The sequence below is a fragment of the Theropithecus gelada genome, chromosome 12 (genome assembly GCF_003255815.1).
Source record: "Theropithecus gelada isolate Dixy chromosome 12, Tgel_1.0, whole genome shotgun sequence".
NCBI classification, from domain to species: Eukaryota; Metazoa; Chordata; class Mammalia; order Primates; family Cercopithecidae; genus Theropithecus; species Theropithecus gelada.
This window is the reverse complement of record NC_037680.1, coordinates 55,835,809-55,853,232: the sequence shown is the minus strand read 5'-3', so window position 1 is coordinate 55,853,232 and position 17,424 is coordinate 55,835,809. Positions and strand designations below refer to the sequence as shown.

Sequence of the window (17,424 nt, the reverse complement as noted above, 5' to 3'; positions counted from 1 at the left end):
CTAGGGAATGGGGAATGCTGATTGTTTGGGAATGAAATTATAGAGGTGTGGAAAACTGTCCTCATGTGCTGAGTCAGCCTCTGAGTCGGGACTACAGGTCTGCTTGAGTCATGAGTCATGGGTCTAAGTGGAGTCAGTCAGTTGAAAAGTCTGAAAAACATCTCAAAACACCAATCTTAGGCTCTACAACAGTGATGTTATCTATAAGAAAGATTGGGAAAGTCACAAATCTTGTAACTTCTGGCCACAGGACTCCTGAGCAGTAAGGGATTGTAGAAAAGCAAGCTAAGAAACAATGGCTGGTAATCGTTTAACTACACCTGTATTTTAGCAGAATTCAGGCCTCTTAATCTTATCACCTTTCAGTAGATTTACAAAACAAGGCAGGGAGGGTCAGTTTTAGGGAGGAACTATTATCATCCTTGCTTCAAAGTTAAACTGTAAACTAAATTCCTTCCATGGTTAGCTTGGCCTACACCCGGCACTGAGTGAGGACAGCCAGCCTGTGAGAATAGACGCAAGATGGAGTCAGCCATGTTAGATTTCTATGACTATCTTAATCTTTGCAAAGGAGCTTTCAATATCACCTCTTCAGATAGGCCTGAGCTGACTCTTTACCATGACCAACTTTATTTTTCTTCTTAGTGCACTTATCACTATGAGATATTTTATATATATATATATATATATATATATATATAATTTTTTTTTTTTTTTGAGGGACAGAGTCTCACTCTGTTGCCCAGGCTGGAGTGCAGTGGCAAGATCTTGGCTCACTGCAACCTCTGCCCCCCGTGTTCAAGCAATCTTCTTGCCTCAGCCCCCAGTAGCTGGGATTACAGGCATGTGCCACCATGCTCAGCTAATTTTTGTATTTTTAGTAGAGATGGGGTTTCACCACGTTGGCCAGGCTGGTCTTGAACTCCTGACCTCAGGTGACCCACTCGCCTCGGCCTCCCAAAGTGTTGGGATTACAGGCGTGAGCCACCATGCCTATATATATTTTGGCCTGGCCACTATATATATTTTTTACATATATAATTTTTATATAGTTTTATATATGCTTTGAATATATGTGCTTTCATATTTATTACATGTAATAAAAAAGTTTATACATTTATTATTATAATTCACATTTATTTAATAAGTATACTTATATATAAATTAAAATTTACATTTAAATTATTTAAAATACATTTGTATATATAAATACATACACACACATTTTCTCTCTCCCTCACTAGATGATTAATTCCACTGAGTCAGAGATTTGGTATTTTTACTGCTAACTTCCATGCCTGGTATAGTGTATAGCACATAATAGGTGCTCAATCAGTAGTTGTTGAATGGATGGATGGTTATTCCCTTAAGACAAATTTCTAGAGGGAGACTTTCTTGGTGAAATTATATATTGTTTAACAATAGTTATACTAATTTTCCACTCCACCAAGCATAGATGCCTATATTGTATCTGCCCCACTTATTGTAATTTCTAAATCTTTGCAACCCCTCAGAGGCAGAAAATTAAACTTCTTAGTGGCCTTAACTCAAGCAACTTAATAAACCAAGACACACATTATCAAAAACAAAAATGCAAAGAAATTTTTATCTCATATAGGGAATCAGAGACCTCCTTCTGAGTGTCCATTAATTCTTCTGGGAAATCAGACAAGACCTGAAAATTCAAATAAAACAACACCTACACAAAATTTTTCTTAAAATGAACTTTTGAAAACTATTGTCGTTTGCTTTCTTAGGTTACATGCAAAGTTCCAACTATAGGGGAGGAAAAAATAATTTTCTCTCCTTCTGAGTTCTTGGTTGGGACAGATTCCTGTAACAAAAGACACATTAACATGAAAACAAAGTTTATTAACATGTACACCTCATGTATTGATGGGAGATACCCAGAGAAATGAGTAAATCTCCAAGAGGTGACTTTGAATTCAGGCTTAAATATAATCTCAAGCTATAACAAATAAAGAAGGGTGTGGGGAGGCCAGTTATGAGGAAGTGACTAGGAAAAGCACAGTAAACAAGGGTAAGGTTTCTTATGTGAATTTAAATCAGTGCCTTCTCCATTTACTAAGAGTGTCTAGAGGCTAGAGTCATTCCTTCTTTTCTTGGTAGAATGAGGGAGACACCCCAACAGATAGAGGTTTTTTTTTAATAGATGTATACTTCTCTTACAAAAGAATAACTTCTACTCTGTTTTCAGAGCTTCTCCTGTGGCTGCTACAGGGATGGCATACTCTAGGCCTGCTACACAACCATTAAAGAACCACATCAAAGCAGACTTATTTATCTGGTTCTCTACAAAATGTGCCTGTAATATTCTGTATTAGTCCGTTTTCATGCCGCTGAAAAAGGCAATTTACAAATGAAAGAGATTTAATGGACTTACAGTTCCACATGGCTGGGTAGGCCTCACAATCATGGCAGAAGGCAAGGTGGAGCAAGTCATGTCTTACATGGATGTCAGCAGGCAAAGAGAGAGCTTGTGCAGGGAAACTCACCCTTATATAACCATCAGATCTCACAAGACTTACTCACTATCAGGAGAACAGCATGAGAAAGACCTGCCCGCATTATTCAATTACCTCCCTCTGGGTCCCTCCCACAATACATGGGAATTCAAGATGAGTTTGGGTGGTGACACAGCCAAACCATATCATGTGGTATGCTTTCTATGGCATCATGTAACTTAGATATACAAAGATATTACCATCCATTCCCCTTTAGTCAACAAGACATTCAAGAAGCTATTTCTAAAACTAAGCATTCTTAGTCTAATATTCTTAACACAGAAGAGCAATAAGAGCACTGGCTCAGGGTTCAGGAAGCCTTTGTTTGAATCCATGCTCTATCATTTATTAATTGAATGACTACAGGCAAGTTATTTGTTCTATTTAAGCCTTGGAGATTTTTCTTTTTAAACAATTGGGGTTATCATAAGACAACATTTAGGGAGTGAAAAGCATGCCACAACCTGAAAGATGACTTGTGATATGTATATCTGACAAAGGACTCCTGTTCAGGCTATATTTAAATAATTCCTATAAATCAATAATGAAAAAGCTGACAACCCAGTTTTAAAAGTGGGCTAAAGATATGAACAAACACTCACAAAATATACAATCGGCCAGTAAAAAAATGAAAAGAGCTCATTATCACTAGCCATTGGGAAAATACAAATTAAAACCACAATAAGATACCACCACGCCTCCACTAGAATGGCTAAAATCAAAAGGACCGACAATACTGATACCATGAATTAGACAAGATGTAGAACAATTGGAATTTTCATACATTGCTGATAGAAATATATGTTGGTACAATCAGTTTGGAAAACTTTTCAGAATCTACTAAAGCTAGATATGAATATCTTGTGGCCCAATAATTCTACTGTGTATACATACATAACAAAAATGAGTATTTATGTCTACCAAAAAACACTTAAAAGAATGTACATAGTAGAATTATTCAAAATGGCCAAAAACTGAAAACATTTTAAATTTTCATCAATAGCAAAATAGGTAAATAAACTGTGGCATACTCATACAATGGAATACTACCCAGCACTGAAAAAATATCCTTCTATCTATAATAATATAGACGAATCTTACAGACATAATGTTGAGTGAAAGCAGCCAGACACAAAATAAATATATTGTGTGATTTCCTTATAGGAAGCTTAAAAATAGATAAAACTGATCTAGGTTAATAGAGGGGTTATCTTTGGGGGAATCTCAACTAGTAGAGGTTCAAGGGAGCTTCTGGGGTGGTGAAAACACTTGATCATCAGGTGTATTGTATCTATGTGATATTGTATCTATATACATACATTAAAATGTATTAAATTTATATATGTTATAATATATGCTATACCTCAATTAAAAGAAAAAGAAAAATGTTTAAAAGTACAGATAGTAACAATTTCTGTCTCATTATAGTGTTTGAAAAATAAATTAGATAATGACTGTAAATTCTTAAAATAGTGATTTGTCTATAGTGAGTGCTCAGTTACTATGAGTGGTTGATTTGTGATTATTATTGTTACGTTTACCATTATTGTAAGATACAATTGCCTGGAACAGCCATTAGGCTAGTATTTTTGCTCTGCATAAAGCAAATTTTCAAATAATGACTGCAATACTGATTTCAGTTTTCAAGAACAATGCTTCAATCAACTTCACATTATTAGGATGTATAAAAGAAAGTTTATTATTATTGTAAAGTTTTTTACTTTAGTGTACAATGTTTTAACTCTTAAAACTGTAAGATTTAGGCTGGGTGCGGTGGCTCAAGCCTGTAATCCCAGCACTTTGGGAGGCCGAGACGGGCGGATCACGAGGTCAGGAGATCGAGACCATCCTGGCTAACCCCGTGAAACCCTGTCTCTACTAAAAAATACAAAAAACTAGCCAGGTGAGGTGGTGGGTGCCTGTAGTCCCAGCTACTTGGGAGGCTGAGGCAGGAGAATGGCATAAACCCGGGAGGTGGAGCTTGCAGTGAGCTGAGATCCAGCCACTGCATTCCAGCCTGGGCGACAGAGAGAGACTCCGTCTCAAAACAAACAAACAAACAAACAAAACTGTAAGATTTTTGTTTCCTTTCAGAATAATAAAATTTTTTAAACTACATTGAGATACAAAGCATCATTAATCTTATGAAACAATATTCATCTGTTTTAGTGATAAAATAAATACCAATCAAATTAACAATGAGATACCATATTATGTCTGTTGGATTGGTAAGGTCAATGGATACTTAGGCTGATAAAGGTACAGGGAAGCCACAATCTTTTATGACACTCCTAAGAGTATTCATTTGTATGACCATTCTGGAGGGCAATTTGGTATATGCATCAAAAGCTCAGAAATGTACACAATCTTTGTCCCAGCAATTTCTCTTCAAAGTTCATGTCCTGAGGAAGTTATCAGATGAGTTTTCAGAGATGTCTGCATATAATACTGTTTATGTAACTGGTTTATTGAATGTATGAATTCAATGAGGTACGAACATGATAGCTTATAGAGGGTTGCTTAACAATGCAGTGTTGCTTGACAATGCAGATACATTCCAAGACATGCATTTTTAGGTTATTTTGTCATTGTGCAAACATCATTCAGTGTATAGTACTCACACAAATCTAGGCAGTACAACCTACTACAGGCCTAAGCTAAATAGTTTACACTAGTATTAGTTCCTTCTCACATTGTTAATAAAGACATACCCGAGACTGGGTAATTTTTTTTTTTTTCTGAGATGCAATCTCGCCCTATCGCCCAGGCTGGAGTGCAGTGGCACTATCTCGGCTCACTGCAACCTCTGCCTCCTGGGTTCAAGAGATTCTCCTGCCTCAGCCTCCCAAGTAGCTGGGATTACAGGCACGTGCCACCACGCCTGGCTAATTTTTTTTTGTATTTTTAGTAGAGATGGGGTTTCATCATGTTGGCCAGGCTGGTCTCATACTGACCTCAAGTGATCTGCCTGCCTCGGCTTCCCAAAGTATTGGGATTACAAGTGTGAGCCACTGCGCCTGGCCGAGACTAGATAATTTATAAACGAAAGAGGTTTATTTGACTCACAGCTCAGCATGGCTGGGGAGGCCTTAGGAAACTTACCACCATGGTGGAAGGGGAAACAAACATGTCCTTTTTCACATGGTGGCAGCAAGGAGACGTGCCAAGTGAAAGGGGGAAAAAACCCTAATGAAACCATCAGATCTCATGCGAACTCACTCACAATCATGAGAACCAGCAGCATGGAGGTAACTGCACCCATGATTTAATTACCTCCCACCGGTTCCCGCCCATGACATATGGAGATTATGGGAACTACAATTCAAGATGAGATCTAGGTGGGGACACAGCTAAACCATATGAACTATTTAGCTCCTACACTACACACCTATATAGCAGGTTACTGTACTAAATACTGTAGGCAATTGCAACACAATGGTAAGCATTTGTGTATCTAAACATAAGAAAGGTACCATAAAAATATTGTATAAAAGATAAGAATGGCATACCTGTATAGAGCATTTACCATGAATGGAACTTGTAGAGGTGGAAGTTGCTGTGGGTGAGTCAGTGAGTGAGTGGTGAATGAATGTGAAGGCCCAGGACATTCCTATACACTTACCATACTAGGATGTTACTGTAGACTTTATAAGCACTATATACTTAGGCTACGCTAAATTTATTTTTAGAAAATTTCTTTATTCAGTAATAAATTAACCTCAGCTTAATGTAATCTTTTCACTTTATAAACTTTAAACGTTTTTAAACTTTTGACTTTTTTGTAATAACACTTAGCTTAAAACATAAACACACTGCAGAGTGCTACAAAAATTCTTTATATTATTCTCTAAGCTCTTTTCTATCTTTAAATTTATTTATTTAACTTTAAAAAAAAATTTTTTTATTAAAAACTATGACACAAACACCCATATTAGCCTAGGCCTACACAGGGTCAGGATCATTAATGTCACTGTCTTCCACTTACACATCTTAACCCACTGGAAGGTCTCCAGGCGCAACTACACGCATGGAACTGTCATAAATGATAACAATGCCTTCTTCTAGAATACCTCTTGAAGAACCTGCCTGAGGCCATTTTACAGATAACTTTAATTTTTTTCATAAATGGAAGGAGTATACTCTAAAATAATTATTATAAAAAGCATAGTATAGTAAATATATAAACCAGTAACACAGTCATTTATTATCATTATCAAGTATTATATCCCTTACATAACTGTGTGTGCTATACTTTTATACAACTGGTAGCACAGTAGGTTTGTTCACACCAGAATCACCACAAGCACATGAGTAATGTGTTACACTACAACATCATGACAGCTACCACACCTCTAGGCAATAGGAATTTTTCAGCTCCGTTATAACCTTATGGGACCACCATTGTGTATGCAGTCTATCATTGACTGAAATGTCATTATGTGACACATGACTGTATATTCTATTGAATCTCCCTTTCTCATTCCTCAAAGACATTGTCAAATATCAGAAAGTCTGGTCCTATTTGAAACTTTAGGCTCTTATCCAGTTGAACACTCCCTTTTTTCTGGCTCAGGTTGAACCACGAAAAGGGGCATGGTCTGCTCTTTCTTCCATGTTCCATGCTTTCTGATTCTTGCGCCTTCCATCGTTAGGGATAAGAGGAGGAATTAGAGGAGAAAAAAGGGCAAATGCTTTTGTACTTAATGACATTTATGGTTGTCCTCTGAATGGCAGATGTCCAGATGCTGTCTGACTCTCAGGGACAACGTGTGAATTCTTCATAAGGTTGGTTCCCTGACCTCTTACAACCCTTCCTCAGCTTATGCCACTAAAGGCCCACCCTTCAACCTCTTGCTGCCAAGGTCCTAGTGATCAGACTTCCTATGTTGGGCACTAACAACATGATTTGAGCCAGGCTACCTTTCAAAGCATCCTATTGGCCCAAAGAAATCTTATTCAACCTTGACATGCCAAACTGAGATTATAGGTTCTTCTCCTTCTTACCTTTCTTGCTCCAACCCCATCTCCCTTCAACCACAAGTGAGGAACAGATTGCCAAGACCTGCAGCAGTCTAACTAGGGAATGAAATCCCAGTGTCCCCTTCTTACCTGCATTTCTAGCTTTATTAGTTTGGGATTCAGAAGCTCCCAACCAGACCAGAAATTCATGACTCCAGTGAGTCCTCCAATCTTCAGACTACTTTATAAGGCCTAGACAGGTGGGTGATAGGGTGCTGGTAGCTGGACCAGTTCTACTAAATCTTATAAAGGACTGTGTTGGGGGTTTCTGAGGGACTTTCTCTAACATGCTATAATACTAAATACCAGTTGCTTTCAATTCTCAGTTGTGTCCTTCATTGAGGCCACAGAAGTCTCGTTCAGTATCCTTTAAACATTAACAAAAGTGCAAACCAGAGATAACCAAAATATCAAAAGAAAACTGTTGAATATAGTACATTTATATAAATAAATATAATTTGGTGTTAGAAATCTTAATCCACTTCTGCATTTATTGACATGGAAATGTTCTTGATTTATTCCTAAGTGAAAAATATTAGTTACAGAACAGTATGTTTCTGTATATTCATATTTGCTATTATGTAAAAAATAGTATAGAGTAATATATACCAAAATATCATAATGCTAGGTCAAAACTATTGCCTGTGAGCCAAATATTGCCTGCCACCTATTTTCATAAGTAAAATGTTACTGGATCACAGCCATGCCAGTGGCCGCTTTTCTGCTACAAAGCAGAGTTGAGTAGTTACAGCAGAGACAGTATAGCCACAAAGCTTAACGTGTCTTCTGGAGCTGTATAGAAAAAGTTTACCAACTGTTATTGTAGATGATAGAATCATAAGTAATTTTAATTTTTCAAAATGTTTGTCTGACTTCATTTTTAAAATTTTCTGCAGAGAGCATACATTTATTGCATAAAATATGTATCTATTATTAAACCACTGCATCCTGATTAGAAAATCTTATTACATTGGTAAAATTAAACTCAAAAGCAAATCTTACAAGTCAAATAATAAAAATTTGATTACAGCTTTCAAAGTTCTAATTCAAAATATAAGACCTACATTGTAGGTAGAATATTAATTTTTTATTGTTTTTTAAATTAAGACCTATGAATGGACATGACTCTTCCATATGCCAACAGGATTGGTTTCTTAAAACTTCTTTTTAGAGCTTCTGGTGTGTTCTTTTTGTCTTAGCATATTAGTCTTCTGAGGCTGTGTTTGAGTAATGTAGTGCTAAGTTTGATGAATAAGGTGGATTAATTTGAGTAAAGATTTTGGAGTAAGAAATAAGGGTGATACATTTTGAAGACTGATTTTCTTTACATGGCTTATGAACTGGACATAAAAGGAGTATCAAAGAAAAGAGTTTTCAAGTGTTTGGAGCTTCGGAAAATAAATGAATCGGTATGGAACTTCCCAAGGACACTACTTTGAAGAAATAAATTCACTTGGATGCATAAATTATGTATATTTGTTACAACGAACAATTCTGATGTAGCTAAGCAAATTCTGCTTCAAAATCCTGTAGGATAAAACCTTATAAATGTGTTTGAGTAATCAAGAAGTAATTAGGACATTCAGAAAACCTGCTAATTAACATTAGGTGAGGGAATACTTGAAAATGGAATTCATCTTAACCAGAAGTTCCAGAAGACATGCATCTTTATTAAAAGAAACAGAAGTAAACAGTACATTAATTAAACTTTCAAATACACAAAGAGGTTTTTAAAATACCAGGAAGGAATGAGGAATAAAACAATGGATTTTCATTAAAATATCAAGCAATTAAGATGAGAAATAATAAAATTAGGCTTTGAAGTTTAGACGTTTGCATATTGAGAAAGAATGCCACTATTCAAATATATAAATACATAAGTGACTTTTCAAATTTTAGGATCTGTTTTATTGACTAGATAGTATCTATCCAATAACAGAATTTCCTGAATAGAGTAAAATCATGTACACATTTCCAAAGTCAATATTTTTCCTTAATATTCTCAAAGATTAGGACTCTGGCCTATCTGAGAAAAAAATTTAAAACATAATTTATCTGAATTTTAGATCATGTAAGTGTTAAACATACCATACATCTCAATTTTAAAAGGGAAGTGTCTGCCCTTAGTATATATTTTAATAGTTTTAAGATATTCTCTGCCTTCTGGCTCAACTGACCTCTATAATAATATCTCCCATTACACTTGTTGCCAGCTCTATGCTCAACTACCAAGTATTCACCAAGAAAACCCCAAGATTTCGAATACCTAGGTATTTCCTCATGTTTCTGCTTCTAACCATTCACTTCCCACTCATTTTCAACCCTATTCTATGCTTATCTAAATCTGACCTTCAAAACCTTCAAAATGCCACTTCCTTAATGAAAAATGTCTTGTTCTCCCCAAGCAGAAGTAATCATTTTCTGCTCTATGCTCTCATGCCTCTTACCAGTTTCTGTTGTAAATTAGAGATCTTTGAATGACTGTCTCATTTTCTCTTGCTATGCTGTAATTTTCTCATAGTACATACTTACTTTATTTACTATTCTCTTTAGTGTCTAGCACATTGTCAGCAATTAACATATTGTTAATATGTACTTGTTAATTCACAAATTACCTCTTTGAAAACAAGATATGAAAAGGAAATATTTTTCTTAAAGAAATAGGAACAGAGAAAATATATAATTTTATACATCTTCTCAATATAACCTAAATCAAATGATTGTTGAATAGGATAATATTTTCACTTATGCCAAATAAATATACTTTAAAAACTAACCTACAATTGTAAAACGAAGCAACTGCTATTTCACATCTAGGGTGACTGTTGTATACTTTTATGTCACTAGTGATATATTAAGTCCTCCTTTTGTGCTGAAATATTAGTGTACCACAGACCGATCAGTTAGAGAAAACATCATGCTCATTTATACCACTTACTAATCCGTGGGACATTATTTAATTTTGAAAAGGCTCGGTTTCCTCATCTTTAAGATAGGAATAATCATTTTGAGCCTTACCTGTTTCACAAGTTTTCTGTGAGAGCTAATAAGACAATGTAAGTCATAGCACTTTGTAAACTGTAAAGTTCTATATAAATGTAAGGGTTTATGAGGGACATTAGTATAAGGGACATTATTAGTAATATGAGGGAATGAGTGAGTCAATGACTGAAACAGGTCAGATTCTTTTAGATCGAATTCATATGAAATGCTTGAAGCAAGGAAAGATTTTGGAATGTAATAACTTTAATTTTCATCACAAGAAACTGAGTAATTCCAAATATTAAGATTACTGAATTATTTTGCTGCTTTATGAGTTCTGTAAGATTGCAGATTCAATCTGAGGGATCCTTATAGATGAGAGGGTTCCAGGCCTAAAATATTCTCCAATCTAATTTGCTGACTATTACCAATTAGGAAGAATGATTTTATGTCCTTCTCTCACACTGTAGAGGTCAGTTTAATAAAAGTCTAAGACCTTTTCTATCATATTTCATGTCGTCCTGAAGTTTTAGTACACTCACTGAAAGGGAATATGGAATGTGCAACCTAAGGGTTTAAAAGGATCTCAGCATTCATATATTCTAAGTAACACCCAGATTTGAAATCCCTCCATAGCACCCTGGCTGTGTCTAGTCTCAACCTGAATGGATCCAACTGAAAAGAAAGGATGGAAATCAACTACTGATTCCTAAATCAATTAGGCTTTTCTTTATATAATATCTTAGTAGAAATATGATCTCCCATCATTTGCAATGTGTCCTAAAAGCTTAGGTTTACCCATATACAGAACCTTGTAACATACACACAGAAACACACACCACATTGCTGTTGCCTAGTCTCTCCTTCCCTCTTAGTCTTCTAGGCCAATGGTATACAATTCCAAATTAGCTAGGGCAATTAGCAAATATATTCTCAGATTTCATTCCCTTTCTCTCTTCATGAGAGTTAATCAGCATATCTATAGACATTTTCTAAAAGTACCAGCTCTACTAGGATTAAATGTTTGATGGATTTTGCTGTTGCTTACAAAGCCCCAGTTTCTTTCCCAAAGGAGTCACTGAATAGAGACTGTCTTGAATAGCAAATGAACCTCAATGAGTTAGATTCTGTTAAAGTCACTCTGACTCTCATAGCCTACACATGGGCCTTGAGGATTATAAGCATTTAGTAGCTACATGATCAAACTGCCAAAGTGTCTTTAAATGACTTGGCTAATCTTCATATTGTGCTTATGGTTAATGTCATTATTTAAAACTTTTGATTTAGACTGGCAGTAATTAATAAGCATAATGAATGGAATCTTGGTCTCTTATATTTTGGATAAATTGCATTGCCATCCACAGAGCAGCAAAAACTTAGCTAATCATAACCAAAATTAACCATGTTTCTTCTATCCCACAATCCAAAGCTAAAATTTTAGCTTGGTATACAAATTAAAGTTTAACTTATCTCTGTCATAATTAAACGTAAGTAGTCAAATGAAACTAACATGGCCTAATGGCTTATTTCATGTTACCTTCATATCATGTAATTGTATCAGAGGGTAGGTGGTTTTGTTTAATAATAAAGAGTTCCTTGTAGCATAATTTACAACTGAAGGATGTCAGATAGAAACTTACCTTCTCCAAGTGGGAGAACAAAGTCATTTTTCATAAGTCATCCTTATCTTGGGATGACCTAATATCAAACTGATGGCATAGTGTTCTGTTTGATTTAAACATAGAGGTTGATTTAACCTTTATAAACTGAAATCTATGCTGCAATAAAAACTTCACATAAGAATCAAATTTCTATTTTTAATTCCTTTATGGTGATTTATCTTTGTTTATATGATATATGAGGCTTCAATAAGATCTGTCTGTGTTTCTCTTAGAAGATAAAGGGAAGTTAAAAGCCAGCAGTTCCAGTCAGCCGTCAAGCTCTGAAAGTGGCTCATTTCTCCTCAAATCTGGCACAACACCCCTGCCACCTGGAGCAGCCACTTCTCCCTCCAAGAGCACAAATGGAGCTGCCGGTACTGTTGTTGAATCAGAAGAAGAAAAAGCCAAAAAATTACTTTATTGTTCACTATGCAAAGTGGCTGTGAACTCCCTGTCACAGCTGGAGGCACATAACACAGGTTAGCAGCTATCTTTTGCATTTAAATAATGTTTATAATGAAACCCAACTTTTCCCATCAGACTACCATATCTTTTGTTGTTCAGACCTTAGGGTTGTTCAATGCTTCTCTACTTTTTTGATTCAAAAGAGTGATTTTAGAAGAGTATGATCATATGACTTTGCAACTAGCAAGACAAAAGCAGCTTGGAGATCAAACTTGCCCTATTCTTTATTTTCCTAAAAACATCTAATACTGTCTAAAACTCATTTGGATGAAGTGACAGAGATGAAGATAAATATTTATGCACAGTGTTCACTGCAATACACTTAAAAGAGAAAAAAAATGGAAACAACCTAAAGCCCACCAGTAGGGAAATACTGAATAAATTATAGTAACCCAATATGATATATGTTAATCAGCCATTAAAACATAATGATCAGAAAATATGTACATGATTTGTTATGTGAAATTTTTAGGATATTTAATTAGTATGATCCCCATTTTGAAAAAAAATTTTAGTACATTAAAAAAAGAATCTGACAAGAAATACCCTAAAATGATAATAGTGGTTACCTCTGAGTAGTGAAAACATGAGTAATCTTTATTTTCTTATGTTTCTCTATATTTTCTGTATTATATACTCTTACATTTTTCCATTTTTTACAATAACGTGTTAAACTAAAAATCAGCATTAAAGTCATCATTTAAAAAAAGCATTGGGAATTTTAGCCTGCAGGTAAACTTCTCAAGGATAAGAAAACAAAGAGCTTTGTATAATTCTTGGATAGCTATTTAATATGTGTCCTTTCTTTCTTAGGATCTAAACACAAGACCATGGTTGAAGCTCGTAATGGGGCTGGTCCAATTAAATCCTATCCTAGACCTGGATCAAGATTAAAGATGCAGAATGGCAGTAAGGGGTCAGGACTACAGAACAAGACATTTCATTGTGAAATCTGTGATGTTCATGTTAACTCAGAAATTCAACTCAAACAGGTAACATATCCTGAATTAGTAAACATTGTTGTTTGAGGCCACCACTTGACTGTGTATCTTCTCATCTATAGAATGGTTTTTACCGTGCTCACGGTTAAGTTGACTAACTTTTGTAGGATGCAAACAATATGCAACATACAGGTGCTACGTGGAAGAAAAAGTCAGTATGAAATATTTGAGCATCTACTGTTACTATATGTCAGGTTCCAGGCTAGATATTGGAGAGACAGGAACAGTAGTCACTGGAGCCTACAGTTGAGCAGGAGCTTCTGGTAAGGTGAGATGATAAGCCTGTCTTCCAAAGGCTCAAAATCTGATTAGAGAGAGAGAAACTCATCAGTAACAGTGTTAATACCAGGCAAAATCTGATAAGGGCTATCGAGAACAGGAGACAGAGAAGCATTACAATTGAGGGAGGAATAAGTCTTAATTTAGAAATCATAATGATTTTACCCACACCATCGTGGAACTATGGACCTAGAGTTGGCAATGGAGAAAACAGCTACCTAGAAATAAATTTTACATAGAATAAGACTCACATTTCAATTCAGCTAATGCATCAAACTTTTTTCAGCACATTTCTAGCCGAAGGCATAAAGATCGAGTTGCAGGGAAACCACTGAAGCCAAAATACAGCCCTTACAACAAACTCCAGCGGAGCCCAAGTATTCTAGCAGTAAGTTTACCTCACCTGCTCACCTGTTTTGTGGGGCAGCCTTGCTGGGTTGGGCAGCCACTGTGGGCACGGAGGGCGTAGAGTCTAATGGTCATGAAAGGTTTCGAATTTAAATAGCCCTCATAGAAGTTTTAGATTGAACTGCTTAGTTCTGCTATAGGACAACTTACTTAGAAAACAGAAACTGAACCTCTTTAACAGCTAATATGTTACTCTTTACCAAGTTATTTTCAAAAGACTATCCTCTTTAGCATATAAAGTAAAGTCTCAAGAACAAGGACAAATGATGCCTCAGGAATCCTGGGATGTTGAACTTGGAAAGAGGGATTTCTTTCATAAAACAAAAATCCATCCATTTAATTTAATATCCTCATGCTTTCTGTTTTTTGGGGTTTTGTTTTTTAATATGGCATGAGAAGGTAAAGCAGTGTCCGTATGGTGTGCTCTCTCCATTCTAGCAGGCATGTTGGTAATTAGCCTGTTATGCTCTCAATATGTGCTATTTTCAGTGTCTTTGCAAAAACACCTAGGGACTCCAGCAATAAGTGTCATATAAATACCAAGATGGATAGATTTCACAACCTCCCTGGGACTGGGCCCAGTGCAGTGTTCAGTCTGAGGATGAAGCTAAACTTGTCCAGCTGGAGGCAATTCTGAGATTACCTTCCAGCTTCTCCAAAGCCTCTGTCTGACGCTGCAAGCAGGTGTTACCTGCATTAAGCAAATCCAGCTTGCAAGGCTCCTCCTGATTGCAAGAGAGAGAAATTAAGCATTGATTTCTTCACAGGAGGATTCCATCCTGGCATTCCGTTAAATAGAGAGTTTCTAGCCCACTTACAATCATTCTCAACAACAGAAATTTGATTTAGCTGTGATTTTTCAAGGCCTACTCATTAAGTAGCCAGTGACAGAGGTGTGAACTGACTGTTTTCTTGACTCTTCAGGGTCCCTAAAGTACTGAACTCATTACCTAACTTCAATGCAGCTTATCTCAGAGAAGGGAAGGATCACACATATTCTTAAAAAACAAAACAAAACTCTCCAGGCCTCATCGTGGTTTAAGACAAGCCTGAATTTTGAATTGAACTTCATCACCTAAGCAGGAAACTTCTGGGCATGTTTTTTTCCTGGTGAGCAGCAGCATAAAATAGCTTTAGAATTTATTCAGAGGCCTTTCCCTGTGCCCTAGCACACCGGAGCAAAGACCACCAAATAAAAGAAAGCTGTGCCATGAGCCACTGAAACCAGCATTGTGAACGTAATCATTTCTCGACTTCTGAGGGTGAAGATTTTCAAAATTTAAGACTTCTTAATGTTGGTGTTTTACTTATGAAAAGATACCTGTGGTGCGGTTATTCAAAAACAGTATCTCCACCCCATTCCTGGTTTTCTCCCTCCCTTAGGCAAAACTTGCATTCCAGAAAGATATGATGAAGCCTTTGGCCCCAGCCTTCCTGTCCTCACCTCTCGCAGCGGCAGCCGCCGTGTCCTCTGCGCTGTCACTCCCACCCCGGCCCTCCGCCTCGCTCTTCCAAGCTCCAGCCATTCCTCCAGCTCTTCTGAGGCCTGGACATGGGCCCATCCGCGCCACTCCTGCCTCCATCCTCTTTGCTCCATACTAACGTCTGCAAACCCCAAGACGTTTGAGGCCAGTAGGAAGTTGAGAAAGAAAGCCACAAGGATTCAGCAAGTTAAGCAGTTTGTGTTGCAGCACCCCCATTCACTCACAAAATGCAGCCTACCACCCAGCTCCCCAATTCCAAAGAGAAACACATCACTAGATTCACGAGGGCTTTTAGAGACCGCTCCTATAATTTAGTAATCTGAGCAGCATAGGCTTTATCTCCCTACTTCCTCCCCGCCACCCCTCCCTCGCCACCCCATTCAATTTGTGTATCTCAGATATTTGATTTCTTGAACATATGTTGGTCAGAAAGAAAAAGAAAGAAAATCATTCTCTATTTTTCCATGGGTATGATCTGGCTTAAAACAATATGGAATATTTTCCTGACAGACTTGAAAACTAGGATCTTCCTCAGATGTCTGTAAATAACTCTGGTATCCAACTGAGTGTATTCTAGTGTGGAACAAAAATCAATGAACACAAGTGCTTACTTGTGGATACCATCTTACCAACGGATCACAAAGTTCTCTCTTTGGTGTACTGTTGTTGACAGGGATTGTGTACTGTTTCGACCCAAGTACTGTTGTATCCTGTGTAGTACTAGATCTGTATCTCTTGTCTGAATTAAACATTTTTAGTTGCTGTGTAAATGTTAGGAAGCAAAGTAGCTTTGAATTTTCTCTTTGAGAGAACAAAAGATAAAGTAATGTATTTTCTTTATTTCACATTTTATTTGGAGATATTTAAATGAAATAGAAAGCCATATAACATAGCTATAATTACTACCTGTTTGCTATTTTTGTTTAACTTATTTTGTAGCTTCCTCACTGGTTTGTGTTGCTAAGCAAACGTATACAAACAGAAAAAGAGCTTCCTAAATTGCACATTTTTGCACCTCTTGTGCATTCTGCAAGAAGACAATGAATCCATGTATTTCTATATAAGTATCTTCTTCATTTTTAACCTGTTTTCATTTGTAATGATGCTACATAATTTTGTGGCTCCCTAATGCAATAATGTACAGAAGATAAAAAATTTATAATTGAACAATTTGTCTTTCTGTTCACTGAATATATTGCAGGTCACGCTCCCATGCCCCGCTTTCTAAACCGATATCAACTAGACTGGAATGTTTGTGATATCAGGGGCAAGAGTTATCATAAAACAACAAAATAGAGTGAACTCTTTTAGAGCATCTATATCTGCAACCTGTAAATGGTAAAATGTCTGTGTATTTTTTTAAATGTACCTTTTCAATAAAAGTACAAAAAACAAAATCTGTTTGTATTTTCAATGTTTTTTTTTTTTTTCTCTTGAGACACCTTCAATTTGAAATCATCTGATGAAAGACTTTTAGTAGGTGCAAAGATTGCTTCTTACATAGCATTTTTAGCTCTTGTTTGCAGCATATTTGTCATGTTTATTCATTACTGTTCACAGCATCTGCATGAGGTGAAATTTTACTGTCATTTTCTCTCTG

The 17,424-nt window shown here is 36.3% G+C and overlaps 1 protein-coding gene across 13 annotated transcripts in view; it reads left to right on the top strand.

Moving 5' to 3' along the window:
* ZNF385B (zinc finger protein 385B) overlaps window positions 1–17,216 on the top strand; it is a 422,701-nt gene extending 405,485 nt beyond the window's left edge. For 12 of the 13 annotated variants that reach the window (XM_025404509.1, XM_025404502.1, XM_025404501.1 and 9 more), the window contains 4 exons: window positions 12,421–12,666; window positions 13,466–13,644; window positions 14,219–14,320; window positions 15,724–17,216. In XM_025404509.1, the coding sequence (XP_025260294.1) occupies window positions 12,421–12,666; window positions 13,466–13,644; window positions 14,219–14,320; window positions 15,724–15,942 (746 nt within the window). In that variant the 3' untranslated portion in view covers window positions 15,943–17,216. The remainder of the gene's footprint in view (window positions 1–12,420; window positions 12,667–13,465; window positions 13,645–14,218; window positions 14,321–15,723) is intronic. The other variant, XR_003122125.1, reaches the window with a different exon arrangement.
* The last annotated feature ends 208 nt before the right edge of the window (window positions 17,217–17,424 follow it).